Genomic DNA, 27,035 nt, shown 5'->3' with positions numbered 1-27,035 from the left:
CCCAGTAAGGGCCGTCTTCATGCCAACTAAATAAAGCATAATAGCATAAAAGCATCTTGAAGGAAAGCTGCCAGTGATGGTGCTTGCGATAGTTTTTGTAGCGTACCATTATGCTCGACTAGCAAATAGAAACACCTATGTTTGAGCTCTCACGCTTTTTGAAAATATTTTTTACCTTCTGTTATGAGTTTCTCACTTGCACCTTGGCAAGAAACAGCGAGTGACTTTCTCTTTGCTCTAAGTATGCTTGTCAACTGGAGGAATAGTTAATTTTTAAAATTGTTTTTATTAATGATGAGAGCAGGTTAGCCAGCCTGCTTTAGTGCGGTTTTTCCTTCTGTTAAATGTAATGTTTATATGTTTGTTACTACTGTGCTGCCAAATGTGGTTGTTTTCATTTGCATGTTGAGCGTAACGACATCCTACCTATTTGGCAGCATTTACATGAGAAGTCTATAGGTAGCTACCCGATCTCACCTGAAAAACAGGCCCACAAAAATGCAGCATACATTAATCTCATACCTCTGGCCTTGTCACGAAGGGCCTTATTTGAGACATAATTTCTTCATTCAGCACTTGATTTAAAGCAGATGAAATCTACAGCTGTCGTAACTGCACATTGTGGTGAAGAAATATTAGCATCATCTGGAATTCCTTCTTTGCTCAGGTAGTGTCTCTCCAGCTTTTCCGATACTTGCCATTTGGGATTCTGAATTCACATTCCAATAACTTACTGTAATATGGTGAATCACATAAACAAAGATGTCTGTGTGTTCTCATTTGTAAATGTATCAATAAATAAAGAATATGCTTTAGTTTCCCAGAAAACTGCATGCTTTAATGTGCAAAACTCATGGATGCATTATTCACAATTCATTTTTCCCTTTTCATTTTCAATGAAAAATTACATTAGGAGCTCACAGGAATTTCATGCTCGAACACATTAATCTATGAACAAATTAAATGGTTATGTTTTTCATGCTATGTCTAACCACTTTATGAAAACTGATATGCAAGAAACCAAGAACAAGACAGAAAAGACTAAAAAAATCACATTATAAATATGAAAAATTGTAATCTGAGAAAAGTGAATCAAGTGTCTACAATCAAATATTTTCCTTTCAAATATTGTAGATTTACATACTGTATGAGTAAACATGTACAAACAGTGGGCTTATTGATAAATATGCTCAAAATGCACAAAAAAGTGGTGTAAAGTAAAATGTAGTACAATTATTTACATGAGCTTTATTTTCCAACATGCATAAAGTAGTCTGCTTTATTAATGATTCAATGGAATAAACCAAAATCTTAAAATTTTCACCGAAAAAATGTTTTCCCCAAAAAACAGGTTCCAAATTATAGCCATCCATGGTTTAATACTTTGTGCAAACACCCATGGCAAAGATCACATCCATGAGTATTTTCCTATAATTTGTGATAAGGTTAGAGAACACATTTGGAGGGATTTTTGACCATTCCTCCATGCAGAACTCTTCAGAATCATTGATATGCTTGGGATACTCCCCTCTTCAGTTCAGACCACAGGTTTGTCATGGGATTTAAGTCTGGAGACTGAGATGGACATTGCAGAACATAGTTGTTGTTTTTACTTAACCACTTCTCTGTGGATTTTGATGTATGTTTGGAGTCTTTGTCCTGCTGGTGAGACGGGTGCGTGGGGGTTGGACCCAAAATGCACGACTCAGAAACAATGGGTAGATAAAGTCCCATCAGGGCTTTATTCGGGACGAATCCCAGGAGAGTGGTCAACACAAGCAAAGTCCATACACAAAGATCCAGCCAAACAAACAGTAAACAAACAAAAAGCACGGTGCTGAGGGAAGAGGCGAACTCGTAGTCGGTAGGCGTGCAGGGGGGTCCGGTAGCAGGAGAGCTGTCAGCGAGGCAGAGGTACAGGCGGACGGCAGGCAGGGTCGTAGTCGAAGGCGAAGCAGAAGTCGAAACCATAAAACAAACAGCGAGGCAAAGGTACAAAATCTGTAGGCGAGGACGTGGTAAAAAACAAACGATGGTCAGACATCAATAATCGGTGGTTGGTAAACAGGCTTGGATCGTAACGTGTAATCAATAAATGTAAATGCTCAAGAGTTGCGTTGATAAACAAGAGGCAGACAATTTCTCGAAGAACCGTAGTGCGACTGGGCTATAAATGCGGGTGTAGACAGGTGTAGACAATTAGTTTAGAGAGCAGCAAGGAAATGAAAAACAGGTGTGATAGATGACAAGTTTAACAAGGTAATTAGTAATCGTAATAAACCTATCCTGCCCTAGCATTAGTAAATTAGTAAATGACATGCACGAGAAACGTAAAGTAACATGAACACATAATTAGTTTGTTAGTTCTACCCAATCCTGATCTAGCGTTAGTAGTTTTAGTAAATAGACAAATGGAAACAATTAGGATGTGAATGACAGAAAGAGAGAGAGAGAAAAGGCGGAACGCAAGGTTTGCGGAAAGACATGTAAAAGTGTGTTTAAACAGTAACCAGTCTACGTAACAATAAACATAAATCAAAACATAACACAAAACGAATCTAAGACGATAACCACTCAACATAACAAGGTAATATAATCGTAACGAAACATAACTAGACATGACGAGAAAATAAATCGTAACAAGAAATAAACTAAACAACATGACGAACCTAGACTAACATAATACATGATAAGACAATACGTGACTAAGACAAAATGAATAAACATAAAACATGGCAAGACAGACCTGAAACGTGACAGCTGGACAATCTACCTACGACTCAGCTTCCTAGCAGAGGCAACCCTTCCTATGCAACAAAACCACTATTGTTATATCTGCTCTATGCTCACAAATATCTACCCTTAGTACACACGGGATTTACATGAATAGAGAGATAAGAAGACTAAATCAGTTTATTCAAGCATAGCCTTGTGAAGCGATTAAAGTTAAAGTTTGTGTCAAAAACAAGGTCATCGAGGGTGAAGGTGAGCTGAACCTAACACCGGATTTTTGCTCAACATTCCTGGGGCAAGTCCCAGGATGCTGTGTTAACAGCTTTTAATAAGATACTTCCACCACAATCATTATTCGTCCACAAACCAATTAACTCAAACCCCAGGGGTTAGAGACGCCATTGTGAGGGTGCAGAGTGTGACGTTCTTTGGACTCCAACCCTCAGTGAGAAAATTTGCCGACCCGCAGTGAGATTTTCCAGACCTGCTCTGGGACAAATAGACAGGCTTGTCATGTTTTATGACTGGATCAGACATGGACAATGTTGCCCTTCCTATCAGATATCCCAAATTCATTTTTTAAAACAACTATTTTATATTTTACCCAGTTCCAAATTTCAAGTACTATAGGAGTGTCAGTGACTTTTTTACACATTACAGACCACACAGAACTGCAGGAGATCCTGTGACTATTTTACACACTGCCGGCCACACAGAACTACAGGAACTATTTCACGTATAGATCCAGTCAGCAAGGTGTCATAGTCATGTAGGCGGAGTCTTCAGCGAGGGAAAGCAAACCTGCACCTGCAATTCTTCTGAATAGGGAGCCATTGTAGATAATTGCTATTTTAGTATTTTAATAATGATTTCAGCAAATTGCAATCAGCAAAGACCAGCAAAGATACTTGGGCAAAAATAAACTGAACAGGACTCGAGTGCTGTCGTTATGGAATTACTGAGTGGGCAAATGATCCAACTGAATCGCCTGAGGGCAACACTCTCTGACATCTTTTCTGTCTTATTAAATCCCAAGTCAACTACATTCATGATCCATAACCACGAAAAGTAGACTAACTAGCTAGTTGATCATAATCATGCGGTTTCACTTTTAACATCACATTGCAGAAGCGGCGTAATTAAATTTTCTATGCTAATCATCTTAGCTGTTGTTAGCCACAGGCTTATTGGCAATTAAATAAAAGTGCAAATCTTCTGTGTGGTAAGCCATATGGCAGCTTTATGGTATTTAGAAAACCGCTATGATTTTAATATATGACCTCTTTTTGTGCTCATTTAAAAACTATTGAAGTTTCGGCGGAAGGTTGTTGAGCCTGGAGAGATTATGATGCATCTGTGGGTGTGTTGGAGGGATTTTTGTTGGAAGTTGCTCTTGCTGACTGGATCTATCCAGTTTACTGTATGTCCATGCGACCCAGCCTGCCCTCATGATGACTGAGCAACTCCATAGGCCCAAGCCAGCACCCATTTTGAGACATTTTACTGACTAAGCCGCTCTAAAAGACACAACCTGCACTTGAGGTGAGAGACTTAAGTCACTTGGGAGTTATATTTTTTCCCAAAATAACTCAAGGAGTTATAATTTAAGTAATCACCCCCACATAATGTCTTGGCACCCAGCAGCTGTGAAAAAACGTGTGCATCCATTACTGTCTTACGCATTTCTCTCTTACCATAACTGCAAATCAACATTGTAGCAACATTACTCATTTTATTTACAGTGTAATTATCAGCAGCCTACAGGCACCTCCTTTGGAATGACCTTTCTCTCTGTTCCATGGTGATTTTAGTTTTGTACATTGGCACTTGTACATTGGCACTTGATAAATATGATAAATTGTTTTTGTTTCTACTTAACCATTTCTGTGTGGATTTTGATGTATGCTTTGAGTCATTGTCCTGCTGGACAATCTACATACGACCAACACTCTGCTGAGGCAGCCAGATTTTCTGCCAAGATTTCCTGGTACTTTATTGAATTCATTAGGCCATTGATCTTAAATAGTGCCCTGAGACCACTGGCAGCAAAACATATCCAAAACAATGACCCGCTGCGATATTGCACAGTAGGTATAAGGTGCTTCTCCTTGAATGCATCCCATTTTGCCGCTAAACATGTTGATAGTGTGTATTTCCAAAAGATTCAATTTTGGTCTCATCTGACACTAGCACTCTCTTCCAGTCATAACTCCAATGAGGTTTAGCAAATGCAAGCAAGATGCTTGGTTTTGTTTACTGTGCTCAGTAAGGGCTTCGTGCCACCCTTCCAAAGAGTTTGCTTGTATGGAGGTGCAATTCTATGTGACTTGGTGACCCCAAGACACAACCAATATCCAAGCTACTTTGATTCAGTCATGCAGAACCTTTTGATTTATTTTCAAAAGAAAAGTCTATTCTATCCAGAGGATAGCTGGCCACACACTGGGATCATCTCGACAATTGCTTGGGGTGCCACAAAACAAAAAAAAAAAATACTTAAAGAAAAAATAAAACGAATACAATTTAGCTATAATTTTGCTTCCATCCTGGGATTTGCATGCACTGCTGTCTCTTGAATGGTGCGATAAACAGAAAATCCAGTGAGCAGCAGTTCTGTTAGCAAAAACATCCTGAGAAGTCAGAGGATGCTCAAATAACAGCTATTTACAACAGTGATGTGCAAAAGAACACGTTGTTATTTCTGCTGTGTACTTAAGGCATTTTAGATCAAAATATGAATGAGACTAAAGTAAAGCCAACAGCTTTTATTTCATGGAACTGTATGTATATACCGTTTTACAGAAAAGGCATACACTATCATGAAGACAAATGAAATAACTATACCTGAAAAATAACTAATCTGTAAAATGAGAGTACAGAATAATTAATTAAGGATTAATTAAGGATAGCACAAAATATCTGTATGTCAAGTTCAGCCGTTTGTAAATTCTTGAAAAAGAAAGAAACCACTGGTAGACTGAAACACCACACAGGTCGGCTGCAGTTCAGCAGGCTCCAGAGGGCAGGGGTGAAAATATCATAAACATGGTACAGAAGACTTCAAGAGCACAATTACAGAGGCTACACTGCAAACCATCCCACAGTGGTCTTTCATGGTTTACCCTGTGATTTGATATTGCTCAGCTCACAAGTGCATCCTTCCTATCTGAAAATATGTCAAACAGTTGATTTTGACACAGCCAATGTTTTGGCTGTCTCTGATTCATTTATTCAGATTTTTAGCCTCAGGCCTGATTTACTGGTGTAGACACTTATCTGATCCTCATGTTGCGAGAGAACAGTAACATATGCAAATAAACACTTGTAATCAAATTTTTCTTGCGCTTGAACTGATGATGAAACAACACACAGCTGTTTGCATCTGTCTTCTTGCATTCAGCTGCTGATGTGTCTCTGTCTGTCTGACTAGTTTCTATATGCCTGTCTGTCTGGATATACTGTATGTTTAACACACGGTGGCAAGGTGGTGTGGGCAGCTGTAGAGTAAATATCTGCTGCAAAATTTTAATTATTTCTACTTTAATTCTATCACTACCTGTACATGCAAATATTTAATCAGCCAATCATTTGGCAGCAACCAAATGCATAAAAGCATGCAGATGTGGTCAAGAGTTATAGATACATTGATTGAGTATCTCAGAAGCTTCTGATCTCCTGGGATCTAGTCTCTAGAGTTTTCAGAGAATGGTGTGAAAAACAAACAAAACCAAACCAAATATATATATATTGACTATATGTCTCCTTTTAGTTCGTAGATATCTAGTATCAGGTAAATGCTTTATTTCTTAAGTCTGAAAATAACTGTAAATATTTTGTTCAAATAACCAGTGAAAATGGCCTTCATTAATTTCTCCAACTTTCCAGTTCACTACACAGAGAAGGTACAAAGACTGACCAAAACCGATGTTGAATCGATTAATTTCAGAAACTGCCAAACCTGAGAAGTTAAGCCTTCGATTGGCTAATGCTATTGATATGACTGATAACCGCAAAGAATGGAGAGCAACCCTGCCCGTGATGACGATGGCGACCTTTATCCACTTAACTCAGATTATCAGTGTACCAGTATGTGTTTACAGTGTAAATGTTCATGCATGTGCACATCCTTATGATGACAGACAGGATTATTTCACTGAGCCGGAAAATCCAGATCCCAAAATAGAGCAAACCAATCGCGTTCCGGTCTTCGCCCTCTGGGTGTTTTCGTCCGCCTCTGCAGCGGACTCACGTGTGATTATGCTGCTTCGTACACGTGTTTATATGTCTGCTATGGTCAGGGAGGGGAGAAACTACACCACAATGTTTTTGATACAAATATAATGTATATATAAACTGGTCAAAACTGTGTAGACGTAAGTTGCTTTGCAGGTGGGTGGCTCAGAGGACGCAAGAAACCTATATTTTGTGATGTTTTGTTCTCATAAATCTACAAATGGCATCTCCTTCTAAAAGATGCACTCGTTCCAAATGACGCACTCCATTCTTTGGTCGGTAACTTTCGTAACTGACAACACAGCCAAAAAGTTTGGAAAATTTAATTGAAAACTGAGTTTTAAACCTCTGAGACATACAGGTATAGCGCCGGGCAATAACGCACTCATAATACGTTTCTAAAAAATGCTGTGTGCAGAAAATAAATTATGTTTTACCGATAGAGTCTAAGTGCTGCTGAGTTGGTGTAGCCTATTAGTAGGCTGTTTAGTACATTGTTAGCTTATTCCCGTGGTGTCACAGCTTCTGTTTCAGCAATACATAAATCAGAACTTCGATTCGCTTTATGAAGTTACAGTATATCTACAGTATATCAGTTCTGTTTGAACTGAACTACTGCTAGTGCAACCCAGTCCAACAAGTGGCACGCAGAGGTTTGATGAATAAATTATTTACTATTAAAATGTTGACATGTTTATCTTAATTAGAAAATAAAGTCCTAGGTTTATAGAAATTTTTGTGAGCCAACTTTACAATTTCATGAGAATGCTCCAGCCCCCCTGCGACCCTGTTCAGGATAAGCGGGTTAAGATAATGGATGGATGGATGGATGTTAGTAACAGTTGATTATGGCTAAAACTGGGTCAGCCTCAAATCGCAAATGCACAAAGACATTGACATGATACAACAAGAGCAGGAATGATTTCCGGAGACCTTTGTACCTTTGATTCCGTATTGTGTGCGCATCTTTGCCTTGACAAATATGCTTGAGTAAGAGAAAAAAGATGTAACATGGGGAGATTGGAATGATGTTCAAGGTACTTTTGTCCCCCCCCTGCCACATCATGCAAATGTCATTATATGAGTTTAAGCGTTTGGAAGACCACTGGATTAGTTTTTCCTGCATAGAAATTTCAGAGTCGCTGCTATGATTATTTACTGCCTTGGCAAAAATGTTACCACTGTCAGCAATAATAGAGCCTATTTCAAAAGAGTTGCATATAATTAATTATTATCATTTGAACATGCAGTGGTGACACTACACCAGAATGTTTTTTTACATTAATGGCATTTGGCAGACACTTTTATCCAGAGCGATGTACAGTTGATTAGACTAAGCATGAGGCAATCCTCCCCTAGAGCAATGCAGGGTTAAGGGCCTTGCCCAAGGGCCCAATGGCTGTGTAGATCTTATTGTGGCTACACCGGGGATCGAACCACCGACCTTGCGGGTCCCAGACATGTACCTTAACCACTACACTACAGGCCCCGACTTCCATTGCAGAGTAATCAGGTGAAGAAGGAAGTTACTGTATAGCTCATAGACATGCATACGCATGGTATAAAGCAGGGCGGCTGAATCCTGTTCCTGGATATCTACAGTACTACTGTCCTGTGGGTTTTCACTCCAAGACCAACAAAGCACACCTCATTCAACCACTAGAGAGCTTTGTAACCTGCAGGATGGTAGATCTCCAGGAACAGGGTTAGGCAGACCTGAACTATGGGAAAGCCCCGTGAAGATAGCCACAGTGAGCCATAAGAAGTCATAATAAGACTTCCAGTTTTTGGCAACTGGTTCATATTTATTCATTTTCTACCAAAGTTTATATATTTATTTTTGTTTTACAGTTTAGAATTCTGGCCACAGCTGATGCCTCAGGTTACATTTATGGAATGTACTTAACATTTAATACTCCTACATCCAATGAAAATCAAAACTTTTGGGGGAAAAACTTAATTTTTGAAACATTGTTTATTCATGTATTACTTTTTTATAATTAACTATTAAGAAATACAATTTTCTAAATTCTTTGTTTCAAGGGCAGTAGCAAGCTGTCAGAAACTGTGGTATTAATTCTTATTGGAAATAAAGAAGATGTTTTATGGAGCTACAGTAGAATAAACATAAAAATAACAATTATAAAAAGTAAATTGCTAAATTATGCACTTTGAAGAAACATTGCTAAACTGAGTAAAAGTCACCCAAATGTGGCTATAGACTATTCTGGAGGTATTCAGAATCTTGTTCTGAATATTTTAAATAAATAGGGGTGTGGTGAATCTGCTTATCCTAAATTAGGACTACCCAATCGTGTTCCTGCAGATCTACCATACTGTAGATTTTTACCTCAACCCCAAGAAAGCACACCTCATTCAACAGCTAGAGATCTTGTTGGGCTGCTAATGAGTATAATCTGATGTGCCAAAATAGGATCAAATTGAAAGCCTATAGTATGGTGGGTTTCCAGGAACAGGGTTTGGCAACCCTGATCTATATGTTTAGCTTCTGAAATCCGGTGAGGTTCACATTGCTGTATTATCATACAGATTGTTTCTGGGGTATACTTAGCACATGGACAGCCAAAATGGTGTCCTTTAAAATATAAGGTACAAATGCAAATCCCCATGCAAATAATTTTCTCCTGCAAAATTCTGCAGAATTTCTACTATTTGAATCACATGATTTTCAAACAACGTTCTGAAAAATTCAAAATAATTCCGGCTCAGTGGAATAATCCTGTCTGTCATACTAAGGATGTGCACATCCATGAACATGGTACACTGATAATCTGAGCTGAGTGGATAAAGGTCACCATTTAACTACTGTAGGTCCAGTCATGCACCCTTGTTTGTGTATTACACAAATATATTCTATAATATTATATCTTCCACCTGGCCTGGGATCTCCTTTGGATCCCCTGGGAGGAGTTGGAGGAAGGTGCTGGGTTGAAAGATGTCTGGGGGGCTCTGCTTGACCTGTTGCCTCTGCGATCCTGACCTGGATTAAGTGGTTATGAAATGGATGGATGGAGTTTCAGACAAAACATTCTTCTTAGGAATTGAGACTGTTTAACTCCTGCACATTTTTGAGTTATCACCTTTGCCTAATTTTGAGCCGGGAAAAGCCCTGCTACCCATTCAAGCACTTCTTGAATGGGTAGCAGGGTGATGAGGTAGAAGGAATGCCCCGGAGTAGGACACAGATAGGTCATCGCCCGATCAGTGGGGAGGTGGGGGTGGGGGGTAGTGGTTTGGTCAAGACAGACAACATTGTAACATGAACTGAAAGTCATTCAGCATGCATTGTGAGACTTATATACTCAATAAAAACTAAAAGGAATCAGGTAGGTTATAAAGAGTGGGGCAATGTGTGTGTGTGTGTGTTGGGGGGGTGATGGGGTTACTTTCATGCTTCACCGACAACACCGATGGCACGGTGAGTTGGCCGATCTTGCTGGGCTCTGTTGCCATGGATTCCAGACCCTGTTAAAAATCAGGTGTCCTCTGCTGCTTGACGGAGTCGGTAATTTGTGGTTTTTCTCCGCTTGAACCTTTCATCTGTCAATTTCCATTATTTTCCATCACTGACAAAATTCACAGTCAGGTTGCTTGCCTGAGATCTGTGTGTGTGTGTGTGTGTGTGTGTGTATAACAAGGTCTCCTTTCAATAAAGAGATAACATCAAAGACCCAGACAGAGCTGAACAAGTGCAGAGATTTTTGAAGATAAACCTCAGAACCTGGGAATTGGCTGTGATAACAGTCTTGCTAAAGGTCACGTTGAACTGTAGGGTGGTTCACAGTGTGCTGATGTTCACTCAGGGCCTGAGGGGGTTACCACTGTGGGCTGGTACCAGACCTGGGTCAAATACATAATTGTTTTGGATTCAAATACTTTTCTACACATTAATGAGCTTGTCTGGTGTATTGGAACCTAGGATATACTCTGAAAAAATGAAATCCTTGCCTTCTGGTCCTTTTGGTTGGCAAGATAGTCGAGCACAGAAACGTTTTTGGATCCAAAACGATTACGTATTTGACCCAGATCTGGCTGGTACATTCCAGAAAAGGCTCAGATCATCTCCAGACTTGCTTGAGAATGACCTAAAGTTTCAGGGGGAAGGACTTCAGAAAGAAATATGAATTGAGTGACAGACGGGAATCATCAAATCACTGTTGAGAGTTCAACTCAGGGACGGTCAGACACGGTCTTCAGGGACTTCTGGAAACTTTGATCGAAAAACATCAAACCATCTGCTGTAATTCCTTTGTCTTCTCTTTTTCACAGATCAACCAAAACTCACCCCGGTCCCGTGGTTCATTTGAGTGACAGCCCCAAAGACGAGGGAAGGGTGAGTTTGAGGGGATGGGGGAACGAGGGCCAGAGGAGACCTGCTCACATAGCTTTCATTTGAACACATAATCTCTTTTTCACCATCAAGAACATCCAAATCCGCAGCAAGGACAACTTGTCGGCAGCTAATTTCCCCATTAGACTCCACACTGCGATCTAATGTGGCAGAATTACGTTTCAGCACTTTGCATTCAATCATTCATGACAAACACATTACATAATTCTGATCATTGTGAAGATTGTGAGTGATTTTTAACAGACTTACTTTTCGGGTGTCATTAAAATAATTTCATTTGAAGTGGTAACAGCATCACATTAGATGTAATCAAGTAAATAAAAGGACTGAGCTGCTAATGGGAGAGCTTGATTTAAATGGACACACTTGTTAATCAGGGGAAAAAAGGATTGAAAAGCGGGCAGCTGCTCCTGAGACTTAAAGCTTGGTCAATAAAGGCTCTGGCCGCGAGTGCTGGCCAGGAGGGCCATCTTCTCTGAAGGACCTCACAAGTCTGTAGAGATCCTTGCTGTGTGACGAAGCAGGGACCGCGCTCAAAGTGGGGACGTTCTGCGCTCACTGCAGATGTGTGTAATAGGCTTTGCATATCTCCATCTGTGTGAATATCCATCGCATCTGGGGGTGAGCAAATTACAGCAACATCTTTTACAGGGACATCTATTTGAAAGTGGGTTTTTTTGTAGTTTGTAGGAGACTGTGTGTGTGTTTGTGTTTTACTTGTGCTTGTTTCTGTGCGTGTGTTTCTCTGTCTGCATTTGCATATGTTGTGTGTGTGCGCATGTGTGTGTATGTGCGTGTGTGTGTTTTACTTCGACTAGTTTCTTTGCGTGTGTTTCTCTGTTTGCATTTGTGCGCATTTGCACATGTGTGTATGTGTGTGTCAGCGTTTATGTGTGTGCCTTTTACTTGTGCTAGTTTCTTTGTTGTTTCTCTGTCTGCATTTGTGCGCATTTGCGTAAGTTGTGTGTGTGTGTGTGTCAGCATGCGTGTGTATGTGTGTGTGTGTGTGTGTGTGTGTGTGTGTGTGTGTGTGTGCAGGAATGTGTGTCTCATAGCCCAGTGCACAGACAGGCAGGGGTGGTGTGACATGCTCTAATGTGACAGTCGTCCTCATGTTAAACTCTTACGGGATGCTACAGCCAAGGAATATTCTTCACACATGACAGCTCGTTTGTCACATCAGCTCACCTGTTCACAAGCTGATCCTCCTGTGATCTCCACTTCATCCACCTGTCTACAGGGAGCCATTAAATATCATTCACCATGCTTCCAATTCTTTAAATCCTCACTACATGCTCACACATATGCAGGCACACACACGTGTGCACACACACACACACACAGACACATTTGAAAACACACAAACAATCATACAAATCTACTGACACACAGACAGACAGACACACACATGCAAAAACACACAAACAATCATGCAGGTCTACAGACACACAGACACGCATACAAATACTCACGCACACAAACACACACACACACACACTTCCCTTTCATGCTGAGAATGTCTTGCCTTATAATGCTTTTATGATGTTCTTCCACCAATCTGTAGGCACGCACGATAAAACGTTACATGTGCTAATCACATTCATTCAGAATTGGAAGGGTGGATTTAGGATTTTTGCTGACTTACCCCAAGGGCTGCTTCCCTGCGGAGACCAATCCACCACCCTCCATCTCCTATAAACATCTCTCCCAATCACGCTCCTGAACAATAACCACCTCCCACCACCCCTGAACACTAATCCACAGCGATTCACACCCAAGGATTAAAGCCCCCACTGGAAAAAGATGGCATGGTTTCACCGACAGGCATCATCCCATAAATCCCCCTGATCACATAACTGGGAGATATGGGGAGCTTATCGCTGGAGGGGGCACTCTTTTTTTAACCCTCCTATTATGTTCAGATTTTATGACCGGTTTTACATTTGGGGTCAAATTGAGCCCAACTGTTATTGTACAAATAACCCCACAAAATATTGTAATAGTACGTTTTTGACATGTAGTGTGTCGCCTTCTTATTGTCTCCCAAATTACTAGCCTTTAACCATGAATATGAAAAATCTGTGAGAAACATCTCATTTTAGAGCCTAAGGAACAGTAAGTGAAATTCGGGCACTTGTATGGGAAAGTGCCACTAGAATCATTTACATAGAAACCTGAGAAAAAAATTACAATGGTTGTATATTTTCTTACATTTTATACAGTTACAGAGGGTAAAAAATAACTCTGCACAATACATGTGTATGCCAAGTTGGTACAGGACGCATAGCATTATGTTTGTTGCATTTTTTATATTTACTATTTACCAAATTAGAAAATTGGAAAAATCATACAGGTTTTTAAGTGATGTCAAGCACTGAGTGGGGTCGAATTAACCCCAAACATAATAGGAGGGTTAATACAACCCTCACCTTGTCAGTTTAGAGGAGATAGGAGGAGCACAATCACTTCTTTCAAATCATTGCCATTTTGATTGAGTTTACTAAGATTCACTATGATTTTCTTTGAAGGATGCACATTTGTGCAGTGTACATCATGTGATTGCACAAGCATCTAGAGCATGATATTTACAGTTTTTTTTACAATCACTCTGGCACTAATTTCAATTGTGGTCGCTTTTTAAAGTTGTGGACACAAAACACAAAACAGATAACCAAAATGCATTATTCAAAATCAGTCTTTTTTCAATTGTCAGAATACAATACACTTAAACCTAAAAGCATTTGTTCATTGAAACAAATCACTTGTTGACAATGACACTACTTTAGATAAAAGTATTAGCATTTCAAAATGATATGACTGTCTTTTCATTTCATTACAATGCATCTAATTAGCAATTACAGTTTTTTACAATGGCTTTGGCACAGACTCAAAACGGATAATCAAAATTTATATGATTTTTCAAAACTCTAAACACTTTTTTTCAATTGCTTGGATACAATGTACATAAACCAAAAATCATTTGTTCGCAATTACATAACTTACCATCAAAGTATTAGCATTTCAAAATGAAATACACACATTGCATTTGAAAATACTGTCTTTTCATTCATTAAAATGCTACTACCAATGTATCCAACTACTCAAAATGATAAATAACTGCAACATTACTCCTAATGCATAGTTAAATGGAAACTGATTACTGTGACAGCATTCCATGTTTAGATCATGAATCGATTAACACCAATTACTTTGGAACATGATCAATTTTACCACATTATCATTGGATGTAATATTTCATCACCATTCTTTATCACAGGGGCTTTCAACTGGAGTAGGCAGATGATCCATGTTAGAATAGAGATCAAGCAGTGAGAGGAGGAGAAAGAAATAGGTGGTCAATGGAATGGCAGTGAGGTACCACTCGGAGTGGTGGTCTTGGTCCTTGTCTTTGAGGTGGGGGAGGGGGGCAGGGGAATACGTGATAGAGGACAGTGAATTTCACTGCAGTTCAGGATTTATGTTCTAATTTGCAGCTATAATTCCTGCAGCTTGTCACAATAGTTAATTTCATGAACACAATGAGTCAGAGCTAGCAACACACTGCAAACATGCAACATCATTCTGTCAAAACACCAGCACTTTCTGCCCACAAGATGTGTTTGTCAATCATAGAACAATGATCTAAAAAACACTAACAACCCGTGGCATTATGGTAGATGCACTCTTTTCTTTCATTTGCAAATTGGGCTGTAGAAACGTGTAGCTTTTTGGTGGTTCAGCCTGGCTGAGAATTTTATTTTTTCACAATTTGGTCCACATACAGTGCTCTTGTGCTAACTGTGAAAAGTTCTGAAAAAATCAACTCAGTATCCAAAAAAGCTTGTTAGCAATTGTAAAAAAAATTGATTCCACTCTCTTCTACTGTTTCCACTATTCCCTTTCTACCACAAAAAGAACCATATTGAAACATGTATTAAGTATTTTTGACTGCAATATTGAAGTATTGCGGAAATGACTAAACCCTGAAGCTATAGGTATCTTGTGCATAGGCGATCTAAACAAATGTTCCTATAGTATTTCCTGAAAAATTAGGTATAGGAACCAATCAGTTCGGAAGTGCCAGTTTATTCAAAGATAATGCACAATGCAAGGTTTGAACAGCCGGACAGGTTGTTGTGCTGACCATTTTGAATCTTGTGTCTAGGGTTTAGAAAATTGCGCACAAATTTGTGAGATTGTAAGAATGGATGCCATGTCTTCTAGTTTTTCATAATTTATTCAGAACTGATTACAAGACAAAATTACAGACTGTGACGGTTGGCCAACAAACTAAATGTTCATCCTCATCTGCATGAGTAATTTATACAGTATGTCTACACAGCTGTTTCTTCATCGTCCTCCTTTTCTTTAACAGCTGCTCATTGGGTTCGAGAGCGGCACAGTGGTGCAGTGGGACCTCCGCCTGAAGAAGGCCGAATTCAGGATCTACTACGATGAGGTGAGATTGACTGTGTTGTCACCCTCAACAATTTGTAGGGGAGACTGGGGAAAGTTGTCTCATGGGCAAGTTGTCTGAGTGTTCTTTTCTCCATAACAAGAGGGATTACATCAAAAATGTATTAGCCAGTTTGTGTGACTTCATGTTCTGAGGTCAACTTCCTGTTCATATGAGGTCAAAGTCACACTAATCTGAGGTGAGGACACCTCACATTTTATGTGATGAAACTTTTTTCAGTATCAATGCTCAGAATTATATTTTTCTACTGATTATAGGAGATAATTGCTACATCCCTATGTTAAGCTGACCTTGCAATATAGTCATAATTTGCACATATGTCAGTTTGGGGCAAGTTGTCACAATTTTCTTTGGGGCAAGTTGTCACATGACAGCTTGTTCAAAATCATTGTGCCACTGTGTAATCAGCACCTAGGTTTCTTATAATAGCACTAATTTACTGATGTTATCGTAAATTGATTATTATACACAAAGCACTTTATTTGGCGGACCAGTGCACCAGCTCATTAATGCAAATATCTAACCAGCCAATCATGTGATAGCAATCCTTGCAAAAACATGCACACATGGTCAAGAGGTTCAGTTCTTGTGATGTGAGAGGAGAATGGCCAGACTGGTTCAAGCTGGCAGGAAGGTGATAGTAACTCAAATAACCATGTGTTAGAACAGTGGCATTCAGAAGAATAGGTCAAATAAATACCTAATAAAGTGATCACCGAGTGCATATACGTATTGTTTAGAGCAGTAGACAGATCCCTGGACTACACAAGGCAGGCTTTTAACTTGTCTTATTATCAAAGATCAGGCAATTTATGTGTGGCAGAACTGTGAATCTGGAGAGTTTGTTAGTGAGATATACAGTAGACTACAGCTGCCACATGCCACAGTGTTCTGCTGTTGTTCATTTCGGAGATTGTTGATGGGGGGAACAGAGATTCATCGCCAAGATTATTGACTCAGGATGGGGGGGTAAAGGGGGATGTTCCGCCATTGTTCGTCAGATTATTGATTGTCTTGGAGGTTTGCCACTGACATTAACGGGGCTACCAGCAATTGTGTTTGGGGGGCAAAGCAAACATTTCTGGGGCAATGCCGCCCCATCCATTTGATTTGAATTTAAATGAAAAATGACTTGCTTTGTATTGATTTGTTGAAAAAATCTTAATCCACATACTGTAGTGTTACACCTTCCCAACTGATGGTGCAAGTTTTCCTCTGTACTGAAATAAGATATGAAGATTTAATAAATACAGAATATGTGCCTGGGACTTCCATTGTGATGTATTGTGCCAAATAAATTGAATAAGAAAGAGTGAAGAGTGTGACAATATGCCTCACTTTCCCCTACTAAATCTTGCGAAGGTGACTTTGACCTTCTAAACCCACAGCGGGTTATAAGGGTTTAGAAGGTCAATTAAATTCAAATCAATTACATTTTATTTGTTCTGCACTTTTTACAGAGACACTGTAAAGATGCAAAGATGCTTCACATTGGAAATACAAAATAAAATAAAAGTCCAGGCTGGAACCCCCAAAAAGTGAGCAATCGTGGTAAAAAAAAAAAAAAACATTCCTCAGTGGATAAATAAACAGTGTCTTCACACCTGCCTTGTGGTAAAGGATGTGTGGAAAAACCACAGTTCTCGGTCCTTTAGCACCGTGATGGGAAGAACTGGGCTGTAGGCCTACCTGAGATGAGTATCACACCAAATTCCTGTGGCTCGAAAAAGCACAGAGGTGGAAAGTCATTACATTACATTATTGGCATTTAGCAGACGCTCTTATCCAGAGCGACATACAGTTGATTAGACTAAGCAGGAGGGCCTTGCTCTAGGGCCCAATGGCTGTGCAGATCTTATCATGGCTACACCGGGGATTGAACCACCGACCTTACCTGTCCCAGTCATTTACCTTAACCGCTACGCTACAGGCCACTACAGGCCGCCCCCAAGTCAGAAAGTAAAAGCCCTGCCCTGTGTTTCTTCCAGTCATGAACACAGCCAACTGATTTCACTAATTAGTTCTACCTCCTGGCAGGAGGTAGACTTAACACAGGAATTAACACAGGAATTGTGTTAATTGGCTAATCAGGGCAATAGGAACAAAATATGGGGAGGATGTTTACTTTCTGAAACTGGATTTTCTACCTTTGGGAAAGCACAACTGCTTGGTGAAGTAAGATCAGCACTTTTATTGCACCTTCTTATAATGTCCAACAATTTGCAGCACGGAATGGTGTGAACACGGCAGTCTTTATTTTGACTTCTTTTTATTTGGCATTTAACACTGTGGAGTTTCCTACTTTTTTAAAATTTTGCCAGCTGAACACCTTTTTTCACAACTCTTTAATGTTTGTTCTTACACTTATTTGCTGCTATAGAAGACTTATCACAGGAAAATGGTACAGTACGAAGTTCATTGATTCTTCTCATTTATTTTGTTTTCACAACTCTGTAGTATTAGTTTTTTTACACTTATGATTATTATTATTATTTTTTTTTTTACTGCTGTTGAAGAGTTATCACAAGAAAATGCTACAGTATGAAATTAATTGATTCCTCGCATTTCTTTTGTTTTCATTATCAAAAAAATATGCAGCTTTTCTCATAAATATAGAGGGGTGGTAATAAGTCTGAAATTACTTTGAAAAGTAATACGCATGGCAGTGGGAACATACAAAACATACATACAAAATTAATACTAATTTGGTTGATTTATAAAGGGAGAAAAACAATAAGAGAGGAGTCTTAGACTAATGGTGTGGTGTTCATCTACAATTCACTTGTACTGAAGGTCTCCATTGCTTTTGATTCTCAATCACTGGGTCCACTCACAGTGCTGCTGCTTTGAGTCAGAGGCTGACTTCTCTTTTTCATGTATCAGTCTTAGATTAACATCCTGACAGTTTGGTGTTAATTTAAAACGTCTCACTTGGCAACAGACATCAAAAGGACTTTCCATTCGCCCAGTTTCATGAAGTTCATGTCCTTAATAACCCGCATTATTGTTATCTTTGTTAGTATCAATAAACACACATCAAAGATTCTTTGAGCTTGCAGTTTTAATTCGTTTTCTTGTCATTTTATTTTGTTTACCTCAATTCCCATTAGAATTATATGAGACCCAACGGATGAGAAATGAAGTGCTTCTCATTTAATTCTTTGTTTCAGACTCAATTTGTCATGAAAGAAAAATCTCAAATTGATTTTTACGTCGACCTGGGCCTCGTTTCACAAAAGCGTGTTCCGAGAATTTCCACTCGCAGATTGCAATATCTTGTCAAAATGCGTTTCATGAAAATCCATCTTTGCAAATTGCAAATAAAACAGTGATGACTAGCTATAGGTCTCTTGCACACCCAGTTATGTCCCAGAAATGGTGTTTCCTTTGATTGTGTGGAGATGGAGACACACTCCAAAAAGTGTGCTGATTATATTAGATGTTTTTAAATAAAACACATAATATGTGAAAACACGGCCAGTTCATCAAATAATGTGTTCCACTCCAGTCAGAAAGACTGAAATTGAGTTGAAATTATATTACTTGAAATGTGACTGTAATGTCACATCATAGTCTGATGATGTTTTTTCATATATTGTTCTATTTTGTTGGTTTCACAGAGGCTGACGGTATAACAGAACAAACCGTCAATATTCACAATCGTTTGTATTTCCATATGAGTGAGATAAATACACGGAAATGTCATGGAAATCTGTTCTGTACCCTCTGCAGGCCATCCACTCGGTCAGCTGGCACCATGAAGGGAAGCAGTTCATGTGCAGCCACTCAGACGGTAGCCTGACCACCTGGAGCCTGCGCAACACTGCCAGGCCCGTGCAGGTCACCTTTCCCCACGGTGAGCCTCTCCCTCACTGACTCATCTACTCTGCTCTCACTCTGCAGTCACAGTGCAATATGGCTGCTTAACCCAGACTCATAGTTACTGTGCAATATGGCTGCTTAACCCAGACTTGTAGTTACAGTGCAATATGGCTGCTCTGCCCAGACCGACAACCACAGGCCAATAGAGCCACTTGATCTAGACCTACAGCCACAGTTCAATATGGCTGCTCAACCCATACCTACAGCCACAGTTCAATAGATCCACTAGACCCAGACATAAAGCCACAGTCCAATAGATCCACTCTACCCAGACCTGCAGCCATAATCCAGACCCCCAGTCACAGTTCAATTTGACTGCTTAATCCAGACCTCCAGCAACAGTTCAATTTGACTGCTTAATCCAGACCTCCAGTCACAGTTCAATATAGCTGCTCAACCCAGATTTACAGAACTGACACATAGAAATGAGGAGTGGCTATAACTGACTTCAGTTAAAATGACAAATTAGGCTTGCAGTACCCGTGTTTGTTTTGAAATATGCTGTATCCATGACTGTGTCTATAAAATATTAAAATGTCTGTTTGTTTGAACCGATTGGGAAATGTCTTTTCAGAGTCACATTCGCTGTAGCAGCAGATTGTACACTTGCTCTCGCGCATAAGTAATGGAACGAAAGCCCAATGTGATGTTTACACGCCGTGCTCTTTTAGGGACACCGATGCGTGATTCATGCATATTTCAACCAAAACAAACTCAGCGCTTCATAACAATCTTCACTGTCTAAATGGGAAAATTACACGTCTGTCTGAACCACCTGTCGTTTCAGAGTGGATTTCATACGGTCTGAAACCGAAAGGCAGCTAAGGCACAATTCTCCAAACCTGTGTGCTTTAGCGAGGTGGAGGGGTTATGTAAGTGACATGAAGGCCAGCAGACAGTGTGGCCTTTGTGGACCAGTGAGTGGGCAGTGTCCGAACCGTGTGATATCCGTCCCCCGGTGGTTCTCCTTTTCTAAAGAACAGATGAACAGAGAAGGGCAGAGGTGAGCCTTTAAAGGAGGAGGCTCATAACATGGTCGACTGCCACAGCATGGTAACCACAGTGTGGTCGACTGTATGTTTCTGATTAAAGAGAACAGAGTGGCCCCGTGCAGGGCTGTGTTAGCATGGGAGGGGGTTGTTGGGTTGTTGGGGGGTAGAGAGCAGGATAGGGCAAACAAAACCTAAGGGCTTTAGGTCACATATTGTGGGCAGGGATGGGTTAGGTACAACTTTCTTGTCGTGAAAGATATTACCATGAAATCATTTAGCATACAAACATGAACTGGTGCGCTTGACAACATAACCTTCTCCCTTTTCTCTTGTTTTTCGCTGTCTCGCTGTCTCAATTAAGTGGAATTCAATATGTTTCATATGCATGCATAAATTATGGAAATGTGGCCCAAGCATTGTAAACAGTGCATGGAAAAATAGCTAAATAACAAGCACAGCCTGCTTACCTCAGTTCCTGCTGTGCACCTCTCTGTACGCACTTCTCCCCCCCGCCCCCGCCCCCATCTATCTCTCTCTCTTCTTTCTGTCACTCACTCTGACCCCTTTTTCTCTCTCTCACCCCTTCCAAACTCTCTTCTCTGTATTCTCCCTCTGTTTTTGTCATGCTCACTTAGAGTGCTGTCCGTAAGTATTTGGACAGCGAGACATTTTTTTGTTGTTTTCGTTCTGTACTTCAGCAAACATAACAAGCAGTTGACATAAATCAATCACTACGAAGTTAAAATGCAGACTTTCCGTGTTAATTTGAGGGATTTTACATCCATGGTGAAAAACGTGTAGCAATTAGGGTGAAACGTGTCAAAATGTTTTTATATATTGTCCCCTGCACAAGAGTACAGAGCGAAAAAACAACAAAAGAATTGTCACTGTCCAAATACTTATGGACTGCACTGTATATGGACAATTTAGAAACAAAACCTTCAGTTCAGTGGGTGTGACTCTGATGTATTCTGACAAACAGTGACCAGTGTACTGACAATGATGAGGTCCAGCAGGTCACAACCTGACCCACTTTGACTGTCTGACCAAGTGACCTTCTCTACGCCCCTTGTCACCGACACCTTTAACCGCAGCTCGTCACCCTAAAACTGTGCTGACGGGGCACACCTGACCGGACACTGAACTCCCAGTATCGCACGGGCCTCAAGTGTGATGCACATTTTCCGCCACTCTCTAGAGACTCATCTCTTCAGACTGAACCTTAACTAGCTGTAACTTTTCTCCTCTGCAGAAGTGCCCTAATCTTTTATCACATGTGTATCACCTGTCTCAATGTCTTAGCCCTCTTGTTGCTGAACTTTCTACTTTGTATGTTATATTTATTTTTCATTTGTATTTTAATTTGCATTGTATTCAATACTGTTGTATATACTTAATACTGTAATTGCTTCCCTTATTACTTACAGACTTGGCCGATTCACCATGTGTACTTGACTTGATATTCATGGCTGAATAGCTTCTGCTTAATAAAATGTAATGCAATGCAATGCTACTCTGTTTTTTGTGGTTTGGCACAGGCAAGACCCAGAGGGACGGGAAGAAACCAGAGTCCTGCAAGCCCATCCTGAAGGTGGAGTTCAAAACCACAAGGAGCAGGTTAGCGTTAGCCGCGTATGACCCCTTCCTCAGTGCTACTCTTAAAACTGTGGGACCAGATGGATTTGGATGCATAGCACTGTATATGCTGGACATACAGTGGGCTCCAGAATTATTGGCACCCCTGATTAGCATTGCACACAAAAATGTTCAGCATTTTCAGTTTATCTCAGTAATCATATTGTTCATTTTTTGTATTATTTTTTGTGCATTGCCAGTAGGGTTGCCAATAATTCTGGGGGGCACTGTAGGTTATGCATGTGTCACAGAATTGGGTGGAGACAGATTACTGATCTCATATTATTGGGTGTAGATCAATAGATAGATCATTGCATTTATATTGTGCTTTTCTTACACTGAAAGTGCTTTTCAGAGATGAGGGGGGACTGACCTGAACTGGCCTGAATTACCATCAATGTGTAGCACCTCCTTGGATGTTTTGCACGGTTGCCATTTTGCACCAGAACGCTCACCAGCTAAGTTGGAAGGGAAATAACTTTTTTTGCCAATTAAATCAGGGAATGATTAGGTGGCAGGTTGAAATTGCCAATTTGTGAAATAGTCGGGAATTTAGCCAGAACCGCCTAGAAGGGGTGACTTGATTAAGTTGAGCCTTTTCCCTTTTATTATCGCCATTTCAGTCTTTAAATACACAAATGTTTGGTGAGTCAGGGTTTAAGAATGCATTTGAGTGTCAAGCAGTATGCATATATACATGGTAGGCCTTCTTATAGCGCCTTTATCCAAAGCGCTATGCAATTGATGCTTCTCATTCACCCGTTGATACACACACTCACACACCATATAATGTTTTAGTATGTCTGTACTTCTCCTCAGCTAATACTAATTCTGTGACATGTGTGCTCCTTACTCCGACATGAAAAATAATGCAGTATTTTATGAAAGGGTTACTAGACACAGACTAGACTAAATAACAAATCCCATCTCATAATTTAAATGGGAACGAGCAGGATTTGCGGAGAGCGCCTTCATCACTCAAACGGATTGCAATACTTTTAAGAAGCCTTGTGACGGCCGGGCTTTGTTCTCGGAGCTGTTTAAGAATGAGCGACGACATCATCTTTTATGGACTTCTGTTGGAATGGATTGGGGATTATGCCTGACTGTTGATTTATTTATTTAACATGAAGTTTTATAAAGTCATTACTTAAAAAAAACGCCAAGGGGAATATTAAGTGCCTCTCGAGCATTGAGATGGATGCCTTCACATACGGGAGCTGCTCTTGCCCAAAGGGTTTTACATATATCACACACTTTTATAGCATGTGCCAGGTATGCTGGAGCAGATCAGCAGTGACTCACTTTATGGAGCAGTGTTCCGCACTCAGAGATTGGACTGTAAATATTAATAAAGTGCTTTGGAAGTTGCCTTTGTGTTTCATAATTTATACGTCTGGAAGTCGGTGTTGTCGGGTGCTTAGCTGGCTTTTTCACGTACTGAGAGTGTTTACATGGCTGGGTGTTTTACTGCTATGGTTCATCACTTGTCATCACTGTAGCACTGTGTGTTTTCAGATTTACTGGAAAGGACAGGAGAGGCGGGCAGTGATAAAGACTGTGTCTGTGTCTTCCCATCCAACTTGAAGGAGCTGGAACAGTTTTGCCTTGATGAATGGGCAGAAATCCCAGTGGCTAGATGTGCCAAGCTTGTAGAGACATACCCCAAGAGACTTGCAGCTGTAATTGCTGCAAAAGGTGGCTCTTCAAAGTATTGACTTTGAATAGATTTGCACGCTCGAGTTTAGTTTTATTTCTTGTTTGTTTCACAATAAAAAATAGTTTGCATCTTCAAAGTGGTAGGCATGTTGTGTAAATCAAATCTAAGAATCCAAAAATCCATTTTAATTCCATGTTGTAAAGTAGCAAAACATGAAAAACCTGTGGTCTGAACTGAAGAGGGGGGTATCCAAGGATAACAATGATTCTGAAAAGTTATGCAATGGGAATGGTCAAAAATACCTCTCTCACCGTATCACAAATGATCACAGACTGCCTTTTTTGCCAGGAATGTTTGCACAAAGTATTAAACCAGGGGTGCCAGTAATTGTAGAACCTCATTTTTTGGGAAATCCTTTTTTTATTTTAAAATACTTTTGTTGATTCCATTGATTTCAGTGCTGTACAGTGCTAAAGATATGTGTGAGCTGAGGGAGTGCTGAGACAGTGGTAAAGACATGTCTGTGCTGTGAGACAGGGGTAAAGACATGTCTGTGCTGTGAGACAGTGGTAAAGACATGTCTGTGCTGTGAGACAGTGGTAAAGATGTGTCTGTGCTGTGAGACAGTGGTAAAGACAGGTCCGTGCTGTGAGACAGTGCTAAAGACATGTCTGTGTTGTGAGACAGAAGTGAGAACAATGGTCGGAAAATGTAGCAAATGAAAAATGTGGTGAAAACGTGTGTGTTTCAGCAGTGAGCCCTTTGTCATCTTCTCCGGGGGGCTTTCGTATGACAAGGCGGCCAGGAGGCCTACATTGACCATCATGCACGGCAAGGCCATCACAGTGCTGGAGATGGACCACCCCATTGTGGACTTCATGGTCCTCTGTGAGACGCCATACCCCAACGGTGAGGGGGATTGGAGGGGAAGAGAGAATCATAAGCCACTTGCTCCCACATTCTTTTTTGTTCATCCATTCCTTCATTATCCTAACCCGCTTATCCTGAACAGGGTCGCAGGGGAGCTGAAGCTTATCCCAGCATACATTGGGCGAAAGGCAGGAATACACCCTGGACAGGCTACCAGTCCATCGCAGGGCACACACACACCATTCACTCACACACTCATACCTATGGGCAATTTAGACTCTCCAATCAGCCTAACCTGCATGTCTTTGGATTGTGGGAGGAAACCAGAGTACCCGGAGGAAACCCACGCAGACACGGGGAGAACATGCAAACTCCGCACGGAGAGGCCCCAGCCGACGGGGATTCGAACCTAGGACCTCCTTGCTGTGAGGCGGCAGTGCTACCCACTGCACCATCCGTGCCGTGCCGTGCCGTGCCGTGCCGTGCCGTGCCATGCTTTTTTGTTAATGAAACCAATTGTTGACTGTTGAATGTATATCAACATTTATAAAAAAAAAAGGGAAGAATTAAATAAGGACATTGCAATTAATAATAATACTTGTGCATGGCAAGACTGAAAAGAAAATGAAAAATTATGCCACTAACAGGCATGGAGAGAGAGATCTACACCATGAAAATTCACGAGATAGTGACTCGAGGTATTGATTCTTTCAACTATAACATGCCATGTTATAATTCTGTCGAATATGTGGCGTGGCACACTGTAATTACTGCCACCATGTATTTTAAAGTGGCCTTGCCTTAATGACAGATATTAAACTGAAAAAAAAATTATGGAAAAGGATCAACTTTGTGAACTGCATTTGGCTAACACAGTGAAGTAATGTTATCTGATTAGCTGAATGATTCAACATATACTATTATGTATTAAGAACAATAACAGTAATAATATAAATAATAATAATAATAATAATAATAATAATAATAATAATAATAATAAGTTTATCTTTGTATTAGATGTTTAATCCATCTCATGTGCAACCCCTAGTGCTTCTCAGATTCACAATATGGAACAAAAGTGAAGTTTTAAAATAGTTAAAATGAAATGTCAAAGCACTCAACATAAATGCACTGTAAGACACAGGATCAAATAAAAACAAGATAAAAGAGAAATTAAACCAATGAAATGAAATTATATCAATGAAAAGCTAACTTGAAAGGATGTATATTCAAGTTAATCTTAAAATTAGCTTCCGTTGGTACCTCTCTGATCTGAAGAGGCAGTCCATTCCAGTCTGGGAACATAAAAGCACACAAAGCTTTTGTAGCTAAGTTTTGGACACTGAAAAGTTTAGTCTCTGAACATCTAAGAACATTTTAGGGCTAATACCCTGCCAAAGCTCAGCTATATACTTTTGTGAAAAGCCATTTAAGCATTTGAATGCATTTGCTTAAATGCTTGAATGCTGATTTCAAAAAGAACTAAAATGATATTCACCTCTGTTCTAAAACAAACAGGCAGCCAGGGCAATAGTTTTGCAACAGTATTTTGAATAAGTTGTAATCTTTCCATATTGTGCATTTTAAGGCAAAACATTTATTTAAGGGCAGACCAAGCAGAATTTATTGCTCCCAAAAACATATACGCCCTATTCTCAACCCTGCCTCTCTGTTGCAGACAATTGTGTACCGTGATAGCAGTGAGCAGAGAATCCACAGTCTGATATGATTCGTAAAACATCAGCTTTAGTAGCTTTCCACACAGGCCACTTAGCTAGCTATTTAACTGATCTTACTTGTGTTCGTATTTAGTTAGCTAACTTCAGCTAAACATTAGCTAGAGGTGACATGAGCCACTGATGCTAGTGCTAACACCAGAGGATTTCGGTTTGCTCTATATCCTGCCTGCAAAATTCCATAATATGAACACGCATACTCACAAACACATCAATTCATTGTCACTTTTATTGTTCATCAGACATCTCAAGTTTTCTGAAAGTCCAGGAGTCTTTTGGATTTAGGCATGAGCTCCCTGCCCAGGCAAGGGAATAAGCCAGTAGAAAAAAGAAGCAGTAGCATAATTCTAATGAACACCGAATGTTACACCCGGAATGTAAAAATATGAATGCGTTTCAATATCTATGAAGACTAATTATCAGCACCTAAGCACCTATTTCTGTG

The 27,035-nt window shown here is 40.0% G+C and overlaps 1 protein-coding gene across 6 annotated transcripts in view; it reads left to right on the top strand.

The window, feature by feature from the left end:
* LOC133124804 (syntaxin-binding protein 5-like) overlaps positions 1–27,035 on the top strand; it is a 188,408-nt gene that overhangs the window by 112,718 nt on the left and 48,655 nt on the right. For 4 of the 6 annotated variants that reach the window (XM_061236300.1, XM_061236297.1, XM_061236299.1 and 1 more), the window contains exons 6-10: positions 11,257–11,320; positions 15,714–15,797; positions 19,548–19,671; positions 22,228–22,306; positions 24,739–24,893. In XM_061236300.1, the coding sequence (XP_061092284.1) occupies positions 11,257–11,320; positions 15,714–15,797; positions 19,548–19,671; positions 22,228–22,306; positions 24,739–24,893 (506 nt within the window). Of the gene's footprint in view, positions 1–11,256; positions 11,321–15,713; positions 15,798–19,547; positions 19,672–22,227; positions 22,307–24,735; positions 24,894–27,035 lie in introns of all 6 variants that reach the window. The other 2 variants (XM_061236298.1, XM_061236295.1) reach the window with 1 other exon arrangement.

This window comes from Conger conger, chromosome 3, assembly GCF_963514075.1.
Source record: "Conger conger chromosome 3, fConCon1.1, whole genome shotgun sequence".
NCBI lineage: Eukaryota > Metazoa > Chordata > Actinopteri > Anguilliformes > Congridae > Conger > Conger conger.
The sequence above is the reverse complement of the archived record's forward strand: the minus strand, read 5'-3'. Positions and strand labels throughout refer to the sequence as shown.